Source organism: Sander lucioperca, chromosome 4 (assembly GCF_008315115.2).
Source record: "Sander lucioperca isolate FBNREF2018 chromosome 4, SLUC_FBN_1.2, whole genome shotgun sequence".
Classification (NCBI taxonomy): Eukaryota; Metazoa; Chordata; class Actinopteri; order Perciformes; family Percidae; genus Sander; species Sander lucioperca.
This window is the reverse complement of record NC_050176.1, coordinates 24,370,991-24,396,095: the sequence shown is the minus strand read 5'-3', so window position 1 is coordinate 24,396,095 and position 25,105 is coordinate 24,370,991. Positions and strand designations below refer to the sequence as shown.

The window sequence follows — 25,105 nt, the reverse complement described above, 5'->3', positions numbered from 1 at the left end:
GTAGGGATATCCGGATGTGCCAGTGGTTTAGCGAATTTTGGAAGTACGCTAATAACGATGTCAGAATTGCAGGAGCCGATATGCAAAAGTTCCTGTCGGGTGTACGATATGTACGCTAAACTGTTTTTACCGAAAATACTTGAGATAAACAAGCATATTACTACTAATTTGCAGAATCTAGAGAGACACAGGACATCACGAAGTCGCGTCCGCGCCACCATCTAGGTCATACACAACAAAGTCAACAACATGCCCTTTTAGGCCCTTTACAGGTATGGAACGGTTAGAAAGTCCTCTTTGGAGATTCAACACATCCATCTGAAATTGGGTCAGCAGAATCTCAAGACCTTCATGGTGCCAAATTGGGAATCGTCTGTGTTACTGTGGAATGACGTGATGTGTTGGGCAATTTGCATATTTCACCATAACACAGGAAGCTGTTAACTTGACTTTACACTGTCCAATCTGCCCCCAATTAGCTGAAGACATCTACACGCCTATATTAAGTCAAATTTATAGCGCTACTTACTGACAACAGAAAGTTAGTTGTATGTGACACAGATCATTAGATTTACATGAAATGAACATGGTGTGGTCTACACTTGATATACAGCAACATGACGTTACATTAGTGTATTCTATAGCACCACATAGTGGACACAGGAAGTGGTACAAAATGTACAAAACTTCATTTTTAGCGACACACGCAACACAGGAAATAACGTCTAACTCATGCCCACAGTGTCTGATATCCCCGACCCAAATGTGTGAGGGCTCGTTCATGACATTAAATAAACTGTATTTTGAATGTTCTCTTTTCTTTTCATTCACACTATGTGTAGATATGGCTGTGAGCATTCTACAATCTGAAGATCAGTTTCTGTGCTCCATCTGTCTGGATGTGTTCACTGATCCTGTCAGCACATCATGTGGTCACAACTTCTGCAAAAACTGCATCACTGAACACTGGAATACCAATTACCAGCACCTGTGTCCGATATGTAAAAAGGTTTTCAACATAAGACCTGAGCTGCACGTCAACACTTTCATCTCTGAGAGGGTTGCTCAGTTCAGACAGTCAGCTCAACAGAAAGCCAGCAGCAGCAGCTCAGAGCAACAAGTGTCCAAACCAGGAGAAGTTCCCTGTGACGTCTGCACTGGAACCAAACTGAAGGCCCTGAAGTCCTGCCTGGTGTGTCTGGCCTCCTACTGTGAGACTCACCTGGAGCCTCATCTGACAGCTTCACGTCTGAAAAGACATCAGCTGATCGACCCTGTGAAGAACCTGGAAGGCAGTATGTGTGCACAGCACAATAAACCTCTGGAGCTGTTCTGTAAGACCGACCAGACATGTGTCTGCATGCTCTGCTCTGTTTTAGATCACAAGGTGCATGATGTTGTTCCTCTGAAAGAACAATATGAAGGAAAGAAGGTTGAGCTGGGGAAGACAGAGGCTGAAATTCTGCAGATGATCCAGAAGAGACGACTGAAGATTCAGGAGGTCAAACACTCAGTCGACCTCAGTGAGGAAGATGCAGACAGAGAGATAGCAGAAGGTGTTCAGGTCTTCACTTCTCTGAAGGAGTCTGTTGAGAGAGGCCTGAATGAGCTCATCAACACGATCAAAGAGAAGCAGAAAACAACAGAAAAACAGGCCGAAGCTTTCATCAAAGAGCTGGAACAGGAAATCTCTGAGCTGATGAAGAGGAGCACTGAGGTGGAGCAGGTGTTACGCTCTGAAGACCACATCCATCTTCTCCAGAGTGTCCAGTCCCTAAACATCCAACAACCTCCACCCACCAAGGACTGGACAGAGGTCAGCGTCCGTCCATCATCATATGAGGGGACTGTGGTGAAAGCTGTGGCTCAGCTGGAGGAGACACTCAGTGAAGAGATGAAGAAGCTGCTTGAAGCCGAGCTGAAGAGGGTCCAGCAGTATGCAGTGGATGTGACTCTTGATCCTGATACAGCACATCCTAATCTCATCCTGTCTGATGATGGGAAACAAGTGAATCTTGGTGATGTGAGGAAGAATCTCCCAGACAACCCAGAGAGATTTTCTTATCGTGTTTGTGTTTTAGGAAAACAGAGTTTCTCTTCAGGCAGATTTTACTTTGAGGTTCAAGTTAAAGGAAAGACTGAATGGACTTTAGGAGTGGCCAGAGAGTTGATCAAGAGGAAGGGAAGCATCACATTTAACCCTCAGAAAGGTTTCTGGACTATAGCGTTGAGAGATGGAAACGAGTACAAAGCTTCTGCTGGCCCTGATGTCCTTCTCTCTCTCTCCTCCTCAGAAGGTGGGGGTGTTTGTGGATTATGAGGAGGGTCTGGTCTCCTTTTATGACGTAGCTGCTGCATCTCTTATCTACTCCTTTAATGGCTGCTCCTTCAAAGTGAAACTCTTCCCATTCTTCCATACTGGTAATAATTATGGTGGTAAAAACTCTGCCCCTCTGATCATCTCTCCTGTCAGAGTAAACTAATCACTGATCTTATTTCAGGTATTGATTTATTTTCAATCAAGGGAACAAATGTACATATTCATATATTTTACATCTTATTTTCTACAGAATCTGTTTCCTGTGGTGACTAATTTACACTTTATTCCATTTATTATCATATGGTTAAATGTGCAGCAATTCTTTATAAATTAAATCAAACTTCATCTTGACATATTTGGTGTCTTTAGAAACTGATTTCTTCTGGAAGTTATAATAAATGTCTGTGGGTTTAACATAAGTTTAAATAGATATCGTCCACATAACATGAGTCTTGATGCATCAAATTAATGTGTTGATTATGTAATCAAATACCTATATATTTGTATTTGATGTGCAGCCACAGAAAACATATTGCTGAATATTTCATTGTGTCATGAATCTTCATTTAAGAGTAAGGCCTATTACATCCCATAGTGTCTACAGAACACAGTATGTGTCGTTGTTATACCAGGTATAAAAAGTTAATGGATGTTTCTATCTTGTGTGAAAAGTGTTTTGTATAATTACTGGTCACTTTGGCCATTTGTTATTTGTTTCATGAATTCTGTAAGATGGTTGGAGCCCATGGAGTCAAAGAAATCTGTAAATATGTGATTGTAGAATAAAAACTGTAAAATAAAGCAGTTGTTGAACACAAGGCCTGAGTAAGCAGTGACTTGAGCACTGGAGGAAATGTACAGTACAGTACAGGACGCATCTCTGAAGGCTCTCCGAGACTTTATCCTTAAAAACACTCTTAACCCTTTAAAAAATACAAAATGTTCATCTATTCAGATTTATAAGCTGCTCAGTGGGTTTTCGGGGCTAAAGTCTATGCTTGTTAACCTGACAATCCCTTTGACTGTGTAACTTGGTCCACTTTAATGACACTCTTCAAGCGTAGGACAACTCAAGACTCAACAAAACGTGCTTCATCATCTCAACATCATATCCCTCCGCCAATATAACAGTTACTGAATTACAGGCAGGGTATAACATGTTAGATAGCTCCCTTGTTAACTTAAGGAACAGAATACAATATGAAGCTACAATTAATGGAAATATGTGATTTATTTCAGTAACCCTAAAAAAGTCTGTTAACTAAATAGTCACAAAATAAATCTCATCTTACACTTGTTAACCTGACATCCCGCGTTACCGGCGGAGGACCAACTCACTGAGCTGGACTTGCGGGTGGACAATTTAACTAAGGACAATTAGCATTTGATGGAGAAAGTTGAGTCACTTGAGAATTACAGCAGACGCAATAATATCCGCGTCCTTAACGTACATGAGGGTTGTTAGGGGAGTGACCCGGTTAAATTTTTTGCCAACTGTCTGCCAACTGTATTGGGATGAGAGCACTTTCCCGAGCTGCTAATAATAGAGCGAGCACACCGGACGCTCGCACCAAGACCATCCGCGGAGGGGAGGCCGAGGGCCGTGTTGATACGCCTGCTTAAGTACCAGGACCGGGAGAAGATACTCTGTACGCCCGCAAAGCTATCCAGGGAAAACAAAGGTCCCATAATGTACGAGAATACGCCAGTGATGTTTTTTCCTGACATGAGTGCCAACCTGGTGAAGCGCCGAAAGGAATACGACCGGGTGAAGAAAGAGCTGAGATCCAGGGATGTCCAGTTTGCTTTAATCTATCCTGCTACTTTGAGGATAACACTCCCAGATGGGAAAAGGAAAGTATTTAAAACGTTTGTGAGAGATCACGCATGGAGAAACTGAAGAGAGGTGTAAACAAGTTATTGACATATTTTTGTAGTCATCGCGCAAAATGTAAGCTACCACTGCTTTACGATATTGTTCACCCGCTTGACCAGTTCTCTTCATTTTTTAAAAAAAGAAATTGTAGTAGCAGTCATTATTACTTTAGAGTGTTTCATATAATATCCTATATTATATGTCGGAGAGCCCCCGGGGGGCAGGAGACCTTAGATTTGAGTTAGATTTGTTATTCACGAATTCAAGACCTTTCCAGATGAAGGGAGGTGGGCCACATGTTTTGGGGCTGGCACTGTGGGGTTCCATATGCTGTTTTCGGGGTATTTTTCCTTTTTGTTTTCCTTTTTGGTTGGGTGCTCCACTTATATGTTACACACTATCTTTCAAGTACTTTGTTTACTGTAATATTACGAGAGGTCAGGGGAAGTTTGTGAACAAAACGGAATCTTTATGGACAGCGTATTGAAATTTGTCAATTTTAATGTTAATGGATTAAATGGGGCGATTAAAAGAAAAAGGGTCTTGACATATCTTAAAAAGTTGCAAGTAGATATCGCCTCACCTCACTTTGCAGGAACATAAAAAATTTAACCCTTGTATTATGTTAAGGGTCAATTTGACCCATTTCTGTTTTTGTGTTGACCAAAATACTGGTTAACCTATCTTTTTCTTCATGAAATTTTATGACATTTCCTTATTTAGGGTCATGAACTTGTCTGTTAAATCAGAACACACTGATGTGTAATGGAATGTCTGTTCAGAGTTTGTATACAAAGATGATGTTGCGGGTCATTTTGACCCAGAGACTTTGATGTGGGTAGGTAGTTGTCAAGACCCAAAATGAATATCTCTCTTTGATGCCCTTTATTTTGATTGCATTCATTTACAATTTGACTGGCTTTCAACACCCATTTAGAACCAGGTGAGTATGTAAAGTAGGAGGAGCTTTCTCACGCTTGTCCTCTTCACTGTTGTAATGTCATCTCTTTGACACGCACACTACAAAATGAGCTCCAGAAGATTTGCAACTGAAGAAGTTTTAGCACAGATTTTTGATGGTAATAGTGATGTAGAGGAAGAGGTTTCAGAGTCAGAGGATCTTTCAGCGACCAAAGACAATGCTATCGACGATCCGGATCTTTCGAGCAACAATGTCTCTGGAGTCATTTCATGTGATATCTCGGCTGTTCCACAACACCAGAGCTGGTTGACGTGAAAGAGACAAACTAGCTGCAATCAGAGATGTATGGGATAAATGGGTCGGAATTTTACCTGTCTTGTACAATCCTGGTTCCCATGTCACTGTAGACCACATGTGTCAAACTCAAGGCCCGCGGGCCAAATCCGGCCCCTTGCAGATTTAGAACACAATAAATTTTGGCCCGCCTAAAACCTTAACATTTTGCCGAGGTTGCAGTACCTCTTTCAATCACTGCCTATTCCATTACCCCAAACCTTTTTTAAAACTCTTAATAAACATGTAAGACAGTTCATTTGGAATAACAAGGTACGAAGAATATCTTTGGAGAAATTGACGTGGGACTATAAGTCAGGGGGACTTCAACTACCCAATTTAAAAAAAATATTACTTTGCAGCCCAAATGCGATTTCTTTTGTCTCTGTTTGAGAATGACACAACTCCATCCTGGGTTCATATTGCATTTTCTTCTTTGAAAGACAATTTCTTCAGTGATTTTGTTGACAAATACAACTGCCGAATTTTGTCCAAAAAGACTGATAACCCAAAATCTCATTAAACTTTGGTATGATGTACATCCATTGGCAAGGAGATAGGACTGTCACCAAAATCACCTTTAAAGCAAAACGAACTTATCCCTCTGACTGTAAACAATAAGATCCTGGAAGCAGGGCATCATAAATTGGAGGACTGTTATGAGAACAGATTTTTCATGACTTTTGAGCAATTAAGAGGGAGACACAATTTTTCTAACAATACTTTCTTTTGTTACCTTAAACTGCGGTCATTTCTGAGAAGCACTTTGAACAATACTATGGCTTTACCCAAACTCACTGAAATGGAAAAATGTATACATGATAGTGGACCATATAAGTTTATTTCTAAAGTATATTCTTTGTTAATGTCTGAATGTCCTAAACCGGCTCTGTATAGGTCTAAGGAAAGGTGGGAATCAGACTTAAATATCACGATTGAAGACCAACGTTGGTCAGAGTTGTGTCAAGACAGTTTATCTGCCACAATTAATGCACGGTACAGGCTTGTCCACTATAATTTCCTTCATCAGCTGTATTTGACCCCAGAGAAAATTCACAAGTCTAAGCCTGATCTATCTTATACATGTTTATGTGCTGCAGATGTGGGCTCTTTCCTACACTGTACTTGGTTATGTGTGAAGGTGAGAGATTTCTGGATTGACTTTTGTGACGTTGTGACTAAGATTAATCAGATTTCATTACCTGTTGACCGAGAATTTTTCTTGCTGGGGAACTTTATGAAAATTGATAAACCACTTAACAAATTTCAAATAAAAATTTTGGAAATAGCCCTGGCAGTGGCCAGAAAGTGTATTGCCGTCACATGGAAGTCTGATTCCCCTCTATCCATAACTAAATGGTATTTAGAAATGAATAACTGTGCGCCTTTAGAAAAAATAACATATAACCTTAGAAAGGGATATAACACCTTTATTAAAATTTGGCAGCACTATCTAGATTATGTGGATAATGTGATGTTGGAATGTGACTGACCTCGAAATATTGTATACCTACTTTAAAATATTGGAGCATCCTTTTGGGGAGGGGGGATGGGGGGTTGTTTGTTTGTGTTTGTCTTGTTCTTGCAAACTGGAAAATGAAAATAAAGTATTCCAAAAAAGATTTTACTGATCACTTTTAAGGCTCGTCAGGGCCTGGCCACCGATTATATGATCGTGCCTTCTTGGTCAACTGCCCGAGGAGACTTAAAACACACTTTTATAGACTTGCTTTTATGTGATGCAGTCATTTTATCTTTTTATTGTCGTTCTTTCTCTGACCTGTTATTTTTATTTTGTTGATGAATCATGATTTTCTGTCTCCATGACTCCCTGCTACACTGCAGCAGCAACAACAGGCCTCCATGTAGAGCACTAACTGGTGTTGTGACACAGAACAACCACTAGATGGATCACAACACAAAGGAATGATGAGACAAAGTTACTGTACTGCTGCCACACTGACCACCAAACACTCCTGATACATGAGAGTGAACACACTGTCGGTCATGTACAGAATAATCACTCATGATGGACGAGGACACAACCAACAACCTCACATATGTTTTCCTTCAGGAGGAGACACCATATCCTCCAGCTTCACCAGTTTATAAAGAGAACATCTACTGGTTTCAAGAACTTTCTGGAAGTCTTATGTTCTTGATTCTCGTCTTGTTTTAACACAGATGTTTATTTCAGAAAAATCAGTGGAGCAAAGAAATCTGGTGAACTGGTAGAAGTAGAATTAACTCACATTTTAAGGTTCTCTTTTGAGAAATACACTCAGTTGCCAGTTTATTAGTTACACCTGCTGAAACTAATGATGTCTAATACAACATACTACAGTAAATCAAACTAATATCAATGAGGGTAGACTAAATAACAGAAACAGGTTAGAAGTAGTAACATATGTAAAACATTCTTATTTTACACATTACATTATAGTACTTCTATTACTAAATAAAATACTATATAATAATACATTTTGTTTGCATTGCACTTTACATTACAGCAATCTCAAAGTGCTAGAGAGCATAATTATGCAATTAAAAAAATAAGTCAAAAATAAAAAAAAAATAAAAAAGATCAAGGTCAATAAATAGTAAAAAGGAAAACCTATAAAATACATTTAGTCAAAAGCTTTTTTTAAAAGATATGTTTTTAATCTTTCGTTTAAAAACATCTGTAGTCTGGGGCGACCTCTAGCTCACCCAGTAAGAGCGTGCGTAGGCTGAGTCCTTTGCAGCGGCCCAGAGTTCGAGTCCGACCTGTTGCCCTTTGCTGCGTGTCATTTCCCATCTCTCTCCACTGTCACTATCAAATAAAGGGAAAAGCCCCAAAAACTAATCTTTGAAAAAACAAACATCTGTAGTCTGTGATAATACAGGTGGTCAGCGAGGGCGTTCCACAGCCTTGGAGCAGCAGATGAAAAGGCCATGCTGCAGAGCTTGGTTCTGGGGGCTTGGAGGGTGTTTGTGGTTGCAGACCGGAGGTCTGGGGGGTGAGGAGTTCCTGTAGGTAAAGAGGGGCATGTCTGTGAATGCGGGGTGGGGTGAGTGGGACAGGGAGCCAGTGAAGAGATTTCAGGATGGGGGTGATGTGATTATGCTTGCACACCCTCATCAGGATCCTGACAGCGCTGCTCTGGATGTATTGTAGTCTCTGGATGCTCTTGCCAGAGATCCCGATGAGGAGTGCATTACAGTAGTCCAGCAGTATATTGCTGCTACAGAGGCAGATGTTTAAAAAAACTTTATTTTCAATCTTCATTCATGTAAACTGTGTGGATGAATGTATGAAATGAAACACCTTACATGAGAACAAACAGGAAGTAACACTCTTTATCTTTGATGATATCTTTAACTCCCCAATGTTACATATTCAATGTGTGAAAAGACCTATAGTTACTGTGTAAGTACATATTTTATTTCTTGCTATTCTGATTGTGTTGTTGATGATACATATTATATTTGTTGTACGATTTGATGCAACGTTGCAGATGTGTGTGACGTCTCTGTCTTTGTGTCCAATAAACTATAAACTAAACTCTTCTGGTTAAAATAAAGCTGAGGCACATTAACGTTTCAACACACATAATAAATTGTTAGTTATAGAATGACCATTGCTCAATATCAACCAGACAACACCCTGGTATTTCACAATAACCGTGTAAATAAGAGGAAGAAAACAAAACCACAGAGCTGCAGTAAGAGGCGGAGAAACACTGGACAGAGGAGGGCTTCAATGTCACTCAAGGAAATGAAAGTTAAGTTTGTCAGAGTGTCAGACAAGACTGTTTCTCTCTGAAAGAAAACTCAAACTGACTTCATCAGGTCTTTCTCAACAACACAGCAGAGTCTCTGCCAAACACTGGTGAGTACAGCTGATCAGATTTACACTTTCAACAACCAGGATTAACACTAAACTTCAGCTCTACTCACAAAGGAAGTTCCACTCTTTTAATTACTTGTGAAATTGGTAACAATATAACTCTGGCTGTTTGTCTGCAGGCCCACTATACAGTAGCCCACTTTAACAGCTTTAAAGATTTTTTTGTGGCATTTCTGCCTTTAATGGATATGACAGCTACATATGAAAGGGGAAGAGAGAGGGGGAAGACATGCAGGAAATAGTCACAGGTCGGACTTCTGTGTCAAGGCATACACCTCTATATATATGTGCCTGCTTTACCAACTGAGCTAACCGGGCCACTTCAAAACCATTCTTACCAACAGTGTTCCAAATTTGCGACAGTTGTTTAGTAAAAAGGTTTTAATACTGGTGCCAGATCAAGTACATATACAGTAGCTAGAGTCTGCAGTTTGAGCTCCTCCAGACCACCTGAGGTCTCCTGTCTTGTTTCCCCAGCTGCTGAGTGGAGTGACGGGGGTTAGCTCTGGAGACTCCAGATCCGTCTCCCCCTGTGCTGTCCGACCACAGCCTAAGCTACTGCAAGCTATTTTAATGAGATTCTTTTTAGCTAAATACTCTGAGTAAATGTAATTCCCTCTGGTAAACAGTGTAGCATATGTCGAGGGCTCTTATTCTGAAAAGTAAGAACAGAAAGTGTCTCTGGTAAACGCTGCCTTTGTCAAGGTTGAAAGCAAGTAACGTTTGGACAGCAGCCTCTGTGTTGTTGTATTATGATCCTCATAAGTAAACAACACAACATGATTAGTTATGATGCTTATATTGCAGTGTAAAGCTCAGGAAAACTGACCTTGTTCGATAAAAACAGTTACATTGCTTTATCGCCGCTTAATATTCGAGTTGCATGAAAGTCCATCCATCCATCTTCTTCCGCTTATCCGGTAACGGGTCGCGGGGGTAGCAGCTCCAGCAGGGGACCAAACTTCCCTTTCCCGAGCCACATTAACCAGCTCCGACTGGGGGATCCCGAGGCGTTCCCAGGCCAGGTTGGAGATATAATCCCTCCACCTAGTCCTGGGTCTTCCCCGAGGCCTCCTCCCAGCTGGACGTGCCTGGAACACTTCCCTAGGGAGGCGCCCAGGGGGCATCCTTATCAGATGCCCGAACCACCTCAACTGGCTCCTTTCGCAGCGGCTCTACTCCGAGCTCCTCACGGATGACTGAGCTTCTCACCCTATCTCTAAGGGAGACGCCAGCCACCCTCCTGAGGAAACCCATTTCGGCCGCTTGTACCCTGGATCTCGTTCTTTCGGTCATGACCCAGCCTTCATGACCATAGGTGAGGGTAGGAACGAAAACTGACCGGTAGATCGAGAGCTTTGCCTTCTGGCTTTTCGTCACAACGGTGCGATAAATTGAGTGTAATACCGCACCCGCTGCGCCGATTCTCCGACCAATCTTCCGCTCCATTGTCCCCTCACTCGCGAACAATACCCCAAGGTACTTGAACTCCTTCACTTGGGGTAAAGACACATTCCCTACCTGGAGAAGGCACTCCATCGGTTTCCTGCTGAGAACCATGGCCTCAGATTTAGAGGTGCTGATCCTTATCCCAGCCGCTTCACACTCGGTTGCGAACCGATCCAATGAGTGCTGAAGGTCACAGGCCGACGATGCCATCAGGACCACATCATCCGCAAAAAGCAGCGATGAGATCCCCAGCTCACCAAACTGCAACCCCTCTCCACCCTGACTACGCCTCGATATCCTGTCCATAAATACTACAAACAGGATTGGTGACAAAGCGCAGCCCTGGCGGAGGCCAACTCTCACCTGAAACGAGTCCGACTTACTGCCGAGAACCCGGACACAGCTCTCGCTTTGGTCGTACAGAGATTGGATGGCCCTGAGAAGGGACCCCCTCACCCCATACTCCCGCAGCACCTCCCACAGTATCTCCCGGGGGACCCGGTCATACGCCTTCTCCAGATCCACAAAGCACATGTAGACCGGTTGGGCATACTCCCAGGCTCCCTCCAGGATCCTTGCGAGAGTAAAGATCTGGTCCGTTGTTCCACGAGGTTCCACACTGAGGTTCGACTATCGACCGAACCCTCCTTTCCAGCACCTTGGAGTAGACTTTACCGGGGAGGCTGAGAAGTGTGATACCCCTGTAATTGGCACACACCCTCTGGTCCCCCTTTTTGAAAAGGGGAACCACCACCCCGGTCTGCCACTCCTTAGGCACCGTCCCCGACTTCACTGGCCCACGCAATGTTGAAGAGGCGTGTCAACCAAGACAACCCCTCCACACCCAGAGCTTTAAGCATTTCTGGACGGATCTCATCAATCCCTGGGGCTTTGCCACTGTGGAGTTGTTTAACTACCTCAGCAACTTCCACCAGGGAAATTGACGACAATCCCCCATCATCCTCCAGCTCTGCCTCTACCATAGAGGGCGTATTAGTCGGATTTAGGAGTTCCTCAAAGTGCTCCTTCCACTGCCCTATTACCTCCTCAGTTGAGGTCAACAGCGTCCCATCCTTACTGTACACAGCTTGGATGGTTCCCCGCTTCCCCCTCCTGAGGTGGCGAACGGTTTTCCAGAAGCACCTTGGTGCCGACCGAAAGTCCTTCTCCATGTCTTCTCCGAACTCCTCCCACACCCGCTGCTTTGCCTCTTTCACGGCAGAGGCTGCAGCCCTTCGGTGCCTTGCAACTGCCTCCGGAGTCCTCTGGGATAACATATCCCGGAAAGACTCCTTCTTCACTCGGACGGCTTCCCTGACCACCGGTGTCCACCACGGTGTTCGTGGGTTACCGCCCTTTGAGGCACCTAAGACCCTAAGACCACAGCTCCCCAACGCAGCTTCAGCAATGGAAACTTTGAACATTGTCCACTTGGGTTCAATGCCCCCAGCCTCCACAGGGATGCACGAAAAGCTCCGCCGGAGGTGTGAGTTGAAAGTCTGTCGGACAGGGGCCTCCTCCAGACGTTCCCAATTTACCCGCACTACCCGTTTGGGCTTACCAGGTCTGTCCAGAGTCTTCCCACACCCTCTGACCCAACTCACCACCAGATGGTGATCAGTTGACAGCTCTGCCCCTCTCTTCACCCAAGTGTCCAAAACATACGGCCTCAGATCAGATGAAACGATTATAAAATCGATCATTGACCTTGGCCTAGGGTGCTCTGGTACCAAGTACACTTATGAGCATCCCTATGTTCAAACATGGTGTTCGTTATAGACAATCCATGACTAGCACAGAAGTCTAACAACAAACAACCACTCTGGTTTAGATCAGGGAGGCTGTTCCTCCCAATCACGCCTCTCCATGTGTCTCCATCATTTCCCACGTGCGCGTTGAAGTCCCCCAGCAGAACTATGGAGTCCCCCACTGCCCCCATACAGGACTCCATTCAAGGTCTCCAAGAAGGCCGAATACTCTGAGCTCTTGTTTGGTGCATACGCACAAACAACAGTCAGAGTTTGCTGCAGCTCATCTACTACAATCACCCAGCAATACTTAAGATGTGGCTGATCTCCCTGTCGGCGCCAGTTCGTTATCAACAGTCAAGTGGTAACTTGGCTCTGTGTATCTTGCTCTTGTATCCAAGTTAGTTTTGTTGTGCTCTCCAGCTCTAGTCCTGACTTCCTATAGTTGATACTTACCTTGTGTTTTGTTGTGCAGTGTCCGCTCCGACCAGCTGCTGCCTATGCTGTACCTACAACCTCCAGTCTCACCACCAGCCTTATTCTCCGCCTGTGGAAGCCACTCCAACCCAACTCAGCCTGTCCGCCTCGATACTCAGCCTCCCTGGATCCTCCTCTCTCAGCTCGTTTCCGCAACTCAGACAGCCAGGAATCTCCTCACTCCTACATTATCCTCACTCTTCAATTGAGTATAACTGTTTGTTCATTAAAACCTTTACAAACCACTCTTTCTGTCTGTGCGTGTGTAATCTCTGCGTTCTGGGTCAGAACAAACCCTAACACCCCCGCTCCACACCTGAGTGTCTTACTAAAATCATATCTAAATATGGGGTTAACAAAACCTAAAAAAACACAGCAGCGGTGAAGAGGCGGAGCAACACTGGACAGACAACAGTCCAACATCAGTTTCCTTGGAATCAAACTCGAGGTTTGTACATGTCATGAGTTAATTAACCTGCATGCCATGATCATCGCATGTGTTTTGGATATATTTATACGCGTCATGGTAATACAAGACTTAAAATGTGTTTTTGTATGCATTTCATTACATAGGCCTACATTCAGGGCTTGACATTCCCCACTCTGGCTATTATTTAGTTAGTGACGCAGCATTTTTGCTAGCCACTATTTTGTGGGAAATTACATTATTATAAATATATTTTGATTTGATTAGAGTTGACTGTGGTGTGCTACAATTCACTTGAAGTAGAATTGCAACCTTTTTAAATGTAAATGATCACCCAAATATAGGCTCTAACAGTGATGAAATATTCAGCTGTGATAAGGTTGTGGGTAAAGCTCCTTATGTACGTATGAAAACATGCAACTGATTAAGACATTAAAAGCAGGCACTTAAGTTAACGACAGTTAAGTTAAGATTTGCTTTACTTGCTTACTTTTCAGAGCTATATGAACGAATTCTTTATGAGAACAGGCTGAGAATGAGAACTCGCTGTGTATCAGATGGTTGATCAAACTCCAACTAGAGAACAACAACAAGAACATGGAACCAGGTTAAATGGAGTTATGACCAGCAGTTAATACAAGGCACGCTGCCCCACACACACACACACACAAACACACACACACACACACACACACACACACACACACACACACACAGTCAGTGAACTGTAGCTGTGATGTATAATTGATGAGAGACTTCTGCTGTGTGTGTTTGCTGTGATTCTTCCATCTTTCCAACTCTGCAGGTGCTCCTTAGTTCAACCTGGATCTCCTGAGTGTTTCCAGGTAACACTCCCACATTATTTTTATTTTCAAACTTGTAGTCATCAAGTCACATGAGGCAATTTAATTCATAAAAATAAGCCAGGGAAAAATCTGTTTGTAACTAAAGTAATAAAAACGTACGAGGAAACGAAACCTAACAACAGAGCTGCAGTAAGAGGCGAGTCAACGCTGGACGGACAACATTCCTACTTCAGTTTCCTTGGAATTAAACTCCAGGTGTGTACATGTTGTTATGAGTTCAGACTGTTCCTCCCACATTACATAATTAACCTGAAAACTGTCCAATCAGAGCGCTGACTGGCAGCCCTACAGGTGTGACTGGGTCCTGCTCACATGTCATATGACAGTTCTAGATATAAAGATGTTAGTATGAGTCTGATGAACACAGACAGCAGCAGCATCTGTCAGTGTCTGCTGATGAAGGTACCACGTCTCTTTGACCTCATCTGAACGGGACTTTAACAGCGGAGCAGCCTGACAGGTAACATTACACACCTTTGATGAAGAAACTCAGCTATCATTTGTGATATCTTGGGGATACATAATATACTTTAAGATGAGAGCAGTGATACATTCTTTCAGCTCTATTGTAAACTGTAGATCTGAAGTAACTCAGTAATGATTCTATGAAGTGTGACGTTTTGGCCAAATTTAGCCTTTTTATGTTCAGTTGAGTCAGATTTAACCAGCACCAGGGGCCTGTTTCACAAAACCAAGATAAGGGATTAAGTCGGGATTTCCCAGTTATCTTGGATGAATTTAGCCTTGACTCTGTTTCACGAAAGCGGAGGCACATAAATCACCATGGAGATTTATTCTGTGCAGCTAGCCTGCTCCCGACCAGGCTAACAGCCAGGATTTATTCAATCCTGGAGCCTTTTCTGATCACCCAGCAGTGGTTTTACCCTATTGTTATCAGCCTGGATTAAAATACAACAGGTGCATATTGCTGTTCATTTAAGTACTGTTATTATTTAAAGTTGTGACCATATTTTTTTTTTAATAATTATTCATATGACAGTCATTGTTACTGTTATATTGCTGTATGCAGACTGCTGCTCATATTGTTGTTAGAAGTTTGATGAATATATTACGGCAGTTGTTGAGATAATTAGAAAAGGCTGATAACATTTCAAATGGGTTTTAAATGAAGTCTGTTACTAGGGCAATACATACAATGCTGTACATTTCTATAGTTGACCAATGCCCCTTGAATTATTTTAGTTGATTATTTTTTTTTTTTTAATTCTTTAACAATAAGGATCATGTTCGTTCCGCTTCCATGTGCATTGTATTTGGCATTCTTAGCACACAATGTGTGTTGTCCAGTAAACTGGGACTATAATTTGGGAGGATTGCATAATTTAAAGAAAATATCCTAACTGTACAATCCTCCCAAATTATAGTCTTAGTTCACTGGACCAGTAACTATCTAGTGATGTAGGCTACTGTAACTTCATGTAACAACAGGGGAGAGGACACCCCAATGGTTTTTGACCTTATGTTTTGCTGGGGGGGGAAATAACTGATGAATATACTCTGTTCCATTCATGTTTACAGTGTGCATGGAATTTATCACTTAATTATCTTTATAGTTTCTAGATTTTAGAGTCCAATTTCTTCAGTGTCTTTATTTTCTATGTCCACAACGGAGCAAGGAATATAATATGTAGAGAAGGAAACTCGTCCTCTACAAAAAATAAAAAAAACGCGAGAAAAAGTGTGGCAGATAATAGCGGACCGACTGAATGATAGTCTAAAAATATACATTTATGAACTACTGCTCTTAACTGAAACCATTCAATGAGTCACTGTTATTTGCAAAAACAGTTGTACACTTTGCATTAAAAGCGAGCAGTGGAAGTTAATATGACTTAGGAAATTTATATTTTAGCCCATGAGAGAGAGGGAGGAACAGAGTGAAAGAGATATTTACGCATCATACGCTAGCGTTGTAGAAAATTGATCTTCATGGTAAATTTCCTGAGTAACATTATCTTCTGCTCACTTTTAAGGCAAAGAGTACAACTCTTAATTTGTGCAAAGGATTAGTAGCCTAAAGTATGTACAATGCGTATTCTCCATTTTGGCATCAGTAAATCTGTGATCGACTTCGCGGTCTTTTGAGGAAAGCCGTGGACGCGCCTCTATCTGAATTACCTTAGCCTGGCTCAACCTAGTCTCTCCTCCTCAGCCTGACTTGGCTTTCGTGAAACGCAGCAAGCCAGGATGCACAGATTAGACTAGGTCAAGCCTCGTTGTATCAGTTATCCTGGATTTATATATTATGCTTCTGTGAAACAGGCCCCAGGAAACAAGTTAGATTTTAATCTCCGCTGACTTCACTGCTGAGATATGAGGGAGTGTCAGAACCTCCATCAGCCTGAATACTTTATTCTCTGAAACTTGATCAGCTGTTTATTCTGACTCTACAAAACTACTCAGAGCCTTTAGAAGGCGGGGCCTGTGTTGTATTCCCTGGTTTTGATTTGGTGAGAACCCAGAGAGTTGTAGGTCTGTCTTGGTTTTGATTTGTGGACACAAGTCCTCAACAACAAGATAAAAGATACTTAACTAATATTATGATTATAAATATCAATAATATTAATCCTGAACTATAGACTGAATAAAAACACATCCAGAGGTTTCTGAAGGGACAAGTTGAAACCTGCAGTTTGTCTCTGTCAGTTACTGGAGGTGGGTTGGGTGGAGCTGAGGTGTGACAGGCTGGGACAGTTTGCAGGACTGCCACATAAATAACTTCAGTCAAGAATTTGTTAAAATGACAGCTGGCAAACAGAGGTTTGAAACAGTCAAGATCAGATGCTCCTGCCATTGTGCCCTCAGGCCTCTCCAGCTAATGACTCTGTCATTAATGAAGTAAGACTTCACAATATAGACAATAGAAGATAGATACCTGTGGGGGGCAAACTTACGGGAGAGTGCTACACTCATTCCAATCAGATGTGTTAAGCTTAAAGTTGTAGTTTCATGATGATGTTATCTTTCTTGTACATTATAGTAGTGTTTGGTGTCATGCTGCTAGCAAGGCCAAAACAACAAGACAGCCTTTATTTCAAGAACTAAAAGCTGGTTGAACAAAAGCTAACAGAACATATGACAGACTTCAGCTCTTCATGTGTGGTTTTCATTAATTAGCATGCTGCTTTAACATTTAGTTTCCATTTCTACCCGTTTCACACCTGGTCACTTGCTCACATAGACTGTAAAAATACAGTCAGGAGTTTGGTGATTTGGGCGTTACCATCTTGGTTTTTAAAAACTGGACGTGATTATTTTTGAAAGGTAAGTGCTGTAGTACAACTAGTAGGAGAAAAGTTATAATTGAGGGAAGTTTGGACACACTACCTTATTTAATCATTAAATTAATAAATATTTTTGTTGTATCTCTTTACAGTGTTGTAGACGGTTCCTAAGCACTCGTCTTACTGCCGTCTCACCGCCGGCTGCTCGTAGAGACCAATGTTATTTCTCCAGGTTGGATTTTGATGAAAATTAATTTGTAGCTTGTTGTTAGCCTTACTACGGTAGGAAAGATTTGTTGTTTGTGGTTTAATAACATTTCGCTATAGAGTAATTGATCCCGGAAGTTTGAATCTGTGAATATCTTTCTAACTTTACCGAAGTGTCAACGAGCCACTTCAAAATGACATTAGGTCCAGCCCACAGAGCAGCAGCAGGAGCTCTAACTGACTAAACTACACATAAATCACATCAACACAGCTCCTGTGTTGGCCAATGAGAACTGCTGCTCTGATACATTTGTGTTTCAGTTTTCTTTCAGTTTGACAAAACTTTCTGATTTTAGCAGGAAGCCACGATGACGAAAATGGGCCTTTTCAACACTTTGAAGGATTTAAATAAAGAGGAATTTGAGCTATTCAAATGGTGTCTGCAGCAGCCAGAGCTTCTGGAAGGCTACAAAAGCATCCAAGTGTCCAAGTTGGAGAACGCAGGAAGGCGGGACACGGTGGATGAGATGGTGAAAACCTATCAACTTCAAGGAGCTCTGAAGGTGACCAAGACGATTTTAGAGAAGATTAAAAGGAATGATCTGGTCCAGAGTCTGCCAGACACCAGCTCAGGACCAGAAGGTCAGTCACCCTTTTTAATTTGTATTTTCAGGAAGAAAGAGTGGGTGGACATGAGAAACAGTCGGCAGCAACACATTCTCCAGCTGTAAACGACGCCATGAACGATGCATCATTTAAGATTTTAAAAAGATGAAAAACTATTTTATAGATACAAAAACATTAACATTTGTTTCAGTGTAGTCTCTATTTGTTGTAACATTACTGTAGTGGAATTTCAAGCTCATGCTCTGTAAGTTGAGTTAGTGGTACCCAGGTCTCATTCAGGTCAGTGGCCAATGTAACCTCATAACCTTACCAGGTGGACAAGTACTTCAACTCTGTGTCTCTAACAGTACAACCCAGTGTCACGGCAGTTCGTGAAATGGTCACGTTATTTAATCAATTGATTTGTGTACACAGACACGATTCTCTCGTTTATTTCATGGTGGTCAGCACGTTATTTAAACTAATGTATTTCAATAGGAAGCATTGACTATGTGATCACAGTACGTGATCACAGCACGACTACGGCAGCGAGTAGTATGAAATGCTGAAAATCCGCGTAAGGAGGTTGGTTAGGGGGGTGGATGGATGGGTTAAACAACACAGGACTTTCACCCTGGAGACCGGGGATCGTGGCCCGCTTGTGGCGTTTCATTTCCCTGTTCTTCTTTTCCTAAACCCAACCTCCGTATAGATGCTTCCCATTACGTGCTGACCACCACGACAAATGAGATAATCATGTCCGTGTACACAAATCAATAGATTAAAAATAATGTGACAATTTCACGAACTGCCGTGAGATCGTGTTGAACAATAACAGCTGGATGATAAGACTGCCAAGATCACGGAGGAGGTCAACACATAACACATTCTGCCTGTCTGTTTTAGGCGCCCGTAATATCTTTCAGGTCTTTATAAGGTTCAGCTAAACCTAATGCCTCCAGCATGACTTTAAATACACCTTCAGGAAGACAGGAACTTGAGAATGTTGGGATGGCACCTACACTGTACTGTGTAATCCTAAATTCTCCTCAGTTGAGAATTCATTAAATGCTTCTGTGTAAGTAATCAAAGTCTCCCCGAAACTCCTTCACGAATGGGAAAGGAGTTGTGCTACTCCTGAATTTTTCTTTAACAGTTATGTTTGTATACATATAAATGTGTATAAAATAAAATGTGTACAAACCAGGGGTTAAAATGGGTAGGAACGATCCGGAACAACGTTCCAGCACCTTGGCTTATTGCCAGTTTCATACATCGGTGTTTCCCGTTCATTTAAAATAACGCCAGATATCCATTCCAGCGCACCGCTGAACAAGTCAAGTGTCTGTGGTGAGTTCACACTGTAATAAAAGCAGGACAGTCGCTTACTATCTGTGACTTAAACAGGGGAAGATCATGTTGCCGGTAGCCTACTGGTTACAAATAGGCTCGTTATTGACACGGTAACATGCTGCAGGTCTGTTGTTTTTAGCTGAGGTAGAAAGAGAATATTCGGTTAAAACAGATCGGTGATGCTGTTCTGCCCTTATTGTTCTCTGTGATCTCCATGAATTATGTAGCTGGGGTGTGTTTTATGTGGACTGAGTGCGTTTAATATTTTGGCCTTTGCAATGTTGTAACTTAAGAGGCAATTTGGCCTTGTGTGCTCTGATTAATTTGGCATGCAGTTATCACAGCAGTCATTATTTAGTTTGAATAAAAACTCAACTCCTGGCTGTTTTGGAAGAAGGAAACAACAAGAGTAACAGGCAAAGGTGTAGATTTGCAGGGGATATGCCCCCCCCCCATATTTAGAAGAGGTAGGTTTGTTCCTCTGAAAAAATACAAAAGAACCCAGTCCCTAAAGATGTAAAAATAATATGTCCTTCTTACTTGAGCTGTCACCAGTTATACATGACGTATAGGTAAACTAGCTGTTACGAGGATGTTAGGGTTCCCCCACTTGCCAGGTCCCACTTAACCCCTGGTAAAAATGGAATAACAACTTTAAACCAATGGATTGCTCAGTGCGCCTATCCAAGTGTCCGAAGGATAATCTACACATTATTTATTACTCTCAAACATTTTGACCATGAAAGTCCAAATTTAGTGGCCTCTGTCCCATTCTAGTGCCACTATTCCATCACACGCACGCATGCATGCGTGCACACACGCATGCATGCGTGCACGCGCGTGCACACACACACACATACACACACATTTATTTTTAAACAAATTTTCTTTTTAATTACACGTATTTTTTTTCTCTCACACTGCATGTAGTTATGGCTGCTCAGGGGACACTTGTTAAACAGATGAAGAAGCTGCTCCCTGAGTTTGAGCTGAAGAGGGTCCAGCAGTATGCAGTGGATGTGACTCTTGATCCTGATACAGCACATCCTGAACTCATCCTGTCTGATGATGGGAAACAAGTGAATCATGGTGATGTGAGGAAGAATCTCCGAGACAACCCAGAGAGATTTTCTGATTGTATTTGTGTTTTAGGAAAGCAGAGTTTCTCTTCAGACAGATTTTACTTTGAGGTTCAAGTTAAAGGAAAGACTGATTGGAGTTTAGGAGTGGCCACAGAGTCGATCAAGAGGAAGGGAAGGTTCAAACTGACTCCTCAGAATGGTTACTGGACTATATGGTTGAGAAATGGAAATGAGTACAAAGCTCTTGATGACACTCGTATCTCTCTCTCTCTGAAGTCTCGGCCTCAGAAGGTGGGGCTGTTTGTGGATTATGAGGAGGGTCTGGTCTCCTTTTATGACGACGATGCTGCAGCTCTCATCTACTCCTTTCCTGGCTGCCCCTTCACTGAGAAACTCTTCCCATTCTTCTGTCCCTGGAAAAATGGCGTTGGTGAAAACTCTGCCCCTCTGATCATCTTTCCTGTTAGAGTAAACTAATCACTGATCTCGTGTCATGTATTGATTTATTTTCAATCAAGGGAACAAATGTACATATTCATATATTTTTACATCTTATTTTCTACAGAATCTGTTTCCTGTGGTGACTGATTTACACTTTATTCCATTAATTATCATATGGTTAAATGTGCAGCAATTCTTTGTAAATTAAATCAAACTTCATCTTGACATATTTGGTGTCTTTACAAACTGATTTCTTCTGGAAGTTATAATAAATGTCTGTGGGTTTAACAGAGGTTTAAATAGATATCTATTGATAATTGCAGAAATAAATTGTTTGTTGAGACAAAGAATGTTAATGGTGTTATTCCTAAATCAATTCTTTTGATATCACTTTTGTTCTTTCTACCACAACAGTTGTACCTTTTCCTTTTAAATGTAAGCCACTTTCCTATTTCTATTAACCAAAATGTCCAAAAAAATAACGTGGATGGTTACATACAATACTCTCCACAAGTAAAATAAATGACCAGTTCACTACTTTCTTTGAATTTGGGTGTTTTATTCAATTTTATAGCATTTGAAAAAAAAAATGATAGAAGTACGTTGACGTGTGACACAAATGTGGCCGGGTTGGGTCAGTGGGTATAGCAGGCGCACATATACTTGGAGGTTTATGCCTCGATGCAGAGGTCCAGGGTTCGAATCCGACCTGTGACGATGTCCTGCATGTCTTCCCCCCCACTTCCCTTTCTCACCTCTCTCTCTCCCCTTTCTAACGTCAAAAAGCGCAGAAGAAAAGTGACCAAAACATCGGGAAAAGGGGAAAAAAAAACATGGAAAAAAAGTGACAAAAGTGACAAAAATGTCAGAAAAAGTTGCATAGTGGGCAGGAGGACAACACTTTCTATATCAGACAAAAAGAACGTTGAAAAAAGTGACAAATGTTGGAAAAGCTACAAAAATGCAGGAAAAAAAATCAACAAAAATTTTTTTTTTAAATGCTGAAAAAATGACCAAAAAAGATCGCCAAAGGTGACAAAACACTTGTTTAAAAAAAAGTGACAAAAAAATAAAAAAAATACATTGGAAAAAGCGACAAAAACTTGTAAAAAAAATGACAAAAACATAATAAAAAAATGCCAAAAAAGTGACGAAAAAATTTGAAAGAATGTGACAAAATTTGAATAAAATCTACAAAAACGTAGAAAAGTGTAGAAAAATAACTACAAAAAAGACCCAGAAAAACAAAAAGTTGCATGGTCAACGGGAACACTTACTGAGAATATGAATGGGATTTTGACTCCTGGAACCACATTGTTGCACTTATTTTGAAAGAGCCAGAAGCTGTTCAGTGGAGCAAAGTTGACTGTGTTTGTGATGCTGAGGAGAGAGCATCCTCCGCGGCAGGTCTCCACACAGGCAGGCCGTGTGTTTAGGGAGATGTGATGTCAGAAAGAAGATCTTTATTATTGTTATTACATGTGATTTTATCACGGTGAGTTTTAACCGTTTTCATCCTGAGCTCAGCGATGGTGGGTTTCTCTGAGACTGGTGCGGACACAGCAGACACGGACAGGGCTCTGGCTCTGGCAATAACAGCAAGAAAACGTCGAAAAAGTCACGAACGAACAGGCAAACGAGGCAGGAAAAGGCAGAATAAAAAGAACAACAGGAACAACAAAACCCTGCCGCCGTATTTCCCACCGGAGGTAATTTAGCTACCGTTTTTTAGCCCGGTGATTAACGGGGGTCTCCAGCTAGCCAGTTGTGGAGACCAGTGAAGCCAATTAGATGCACTTTTCCGGTGATGGCTGAGCGTGCTGTGCAGCCTCAAACTAAGCTTGACAGAATGCAACGTGAAACTTGTGGAAGTTGAGCGATCTCTCTCAGGCATTGAGGATTGGATTCCATCACTGTAGAAATCAAATGAATTTCTCTTAAAAGAGAATAAAGAGCTGAGAGAAAGAGCTGAACGACTGGAAACACACAGCCGAAAGTTTAATCTGTGGGTGTTTGGACTGGATCGGGATGTTGAAAAAGGCAATCCCACTGATTTCATGGCAAACTTTTTTTAAGTTTTTCAAATGGAAAAAACTCCTAGCTGAGCGATAAGTGGAAATTGTCCACCGAGTCGGGCCACTGACAAGAGAGGGAGCCAGGGCGATGATGGTAGGAATGCAAAGATATGCAATCAAAGAAGCTATTATTAAAATCGCCAAAGAAGAGGGAGTGATTAACTTTAAAGGAATGAAGGTGAGGATCTTTCCAGATCTAACTGCTGAGATGGCAAAGAAAAGATCGCAGTTCCAGGATGTCAGAGCCAAACTACGTGACGCTGGGATAAAACAGGGGATCATTCATCCAGCCACTCTTATCATCACCTTTAAGAGCGAGACAAAATACTTCAAGGACACGGAAGAGGCAGATACTTACTTTAATAAAATGATTAAATCCTGAGAAGTCCGAGGTAGAAAATGAAAAGGTGCAGACCACACAAAACAATGTTGAATCTGGATAAAGCAATATGATGCTGAATATGCGTATTCTAGTTTAAACAGTTAAAGTTAAGAACTGCATTTAATTAAGGACAAAAGTTATGGATACCCCCAGAAAATCAATGTTGAATCTCTTTTCTGTTAAATCGAATGAGTAGGCTATATTGTCTTGAATAAAAGAACTAATCTAAATGTACAATTTATAATTTAATTTTATTTATTTTGAGTTTTTCATGGATTGAAGGATAAGACGAAATTCAAAAGTGGAGGTCGGCTAACTCTAGTTGGCAGATATGGTGTTAGGTGACAATGCAAGTGCATGTTTATTATGTTAGATACTGTTAGAATGGCCGCATAGCAGTTGGATAATTACAGCAGGAGACTTGAGGCAGAGGTACGGTGCATATCAACAGGTGTTTATTTCCCCGACAATTAACACAAAAATGGATCGCAACAAACCGAGCACCACAGGCAGCATGTGGTCCGGACAGCAGCAGCACTAGATGGAAACTGGCAGCCTTTTATAGCCTGTCACTGACCTTATCTTGACCCTACCACAGTACAAGATAAATCTGAAATGTACTCAATCTAAACAATTATACAAAATACAACAACCACATCAAATACATTCCTACTTATCTACTGTTATCTCAATTTACTTGCATTATGTTACCTAATACAATCAAACATCGTTAGTTTGAACAATTCATTCAATTACAGTTAATTAAAGTACTCAAACACCCCTTCGCTACTTGAAACATGGTGTCTCCTGGAACCTTTAAAGTGGGGCTTGATACGCTGGGGACTCTTTTAGCCTGAACACTCTTGAGAGGAGACACAACAGAGGTGAGTTACTTGAACACACACTTTACTATTGTACAAGCAACTGTTAACCTGCATTCAATTAATCAGGCAAAGATTACACCATACTGCACATGTATAGGTAACCAAACTAGCAAACTGAGCAAATGTGTTTCTCTTGACAGGGTTGGCCTCCAATCAACACCAGCTGCAACCTTCACAAAACAGATTGTTAATATTTTCCAAAAAAACATTCAAAACGTTGTGCCTCATTTATTTACCTAATATCCAGACGGCATCAGAGCTCTCCCTAGCACAACACTTATACATACACATAATTATAAAACACACACAGACACACTCAGATTGCCTCAAGACCTTATATCCTTCACAAAAGGCATTTGAACACATAACATTTATTGTGACTACTTTCTTTGAATTTTGAGTGATTTATTCAACTTGGTCACACTTTTTTTGTTTACGGTCAAAAATGACCGCCATAGGAAATGAATGGGAAAGAGTATCATTTTCATCCAGGAGATGTAGGACATCTCCATATACACTCCTA

The 25,105-nt window shown here is 41.6% G+C and overlaps 2 protein-coding genes and 2 long non-coding RNA genes across 4 annotated transcripts in view; 3 read left to right on the top strand and 1 right to left on the bottom strand.

Annotated features, from left to right (window-relative positions):
- LOC116058477 (E3 ubiquitin-protein ligase TRIM21-like) overlaps positions 1-2,528 on the top strand; it is a 72,075-nt gene extending 69,547 nt beyond the window's left edge. The window contains exon 4 of the mRNA XM_036000494.1: positions 2,298-2,528. Coding sequence (XP_035856387.1) covers positions 2,298-2,483 — 186 coding nt within the window. The 3' untranslated portion in view covers positions 2,484-2,528. The remainder of the gene's footprint in view (positions 1-2,297) is intronic.
- The window catches only part of LOC116048446 (VPS10 domain-containing receptor SorCS3-like), a 1,378,075-nt gene that overhangs the window by 295,450 nt on the left and 1,057,520 nt on the right, over positions 1-25,105 (top strand). The window lies entirely within an intron of this gene.
- Positions 4,803-17,380, bottom strand: LOC118494885. The gene is made up of 3 exons (XR_004897092.1): positions 17,371-17,380; positions 6,246-6,248; positions 4,803-4,933 (listed from the first exon to the last, which is right to left on the bottom strand). It is a non-coding gene; the product is annotated as an uncharacterized LOC118494885 (long non-coding RNA).
- LOC118494879 lies at positions 14,670-18,096 on the top strand. Its single transcript, XR_004897086.1, has 2 exons — positions 14,670-14,767; positions 18,081-18,096. It is a non-coding gene; the product is annotated as an uncharacterized LOC118494879 (long non-coding RNA).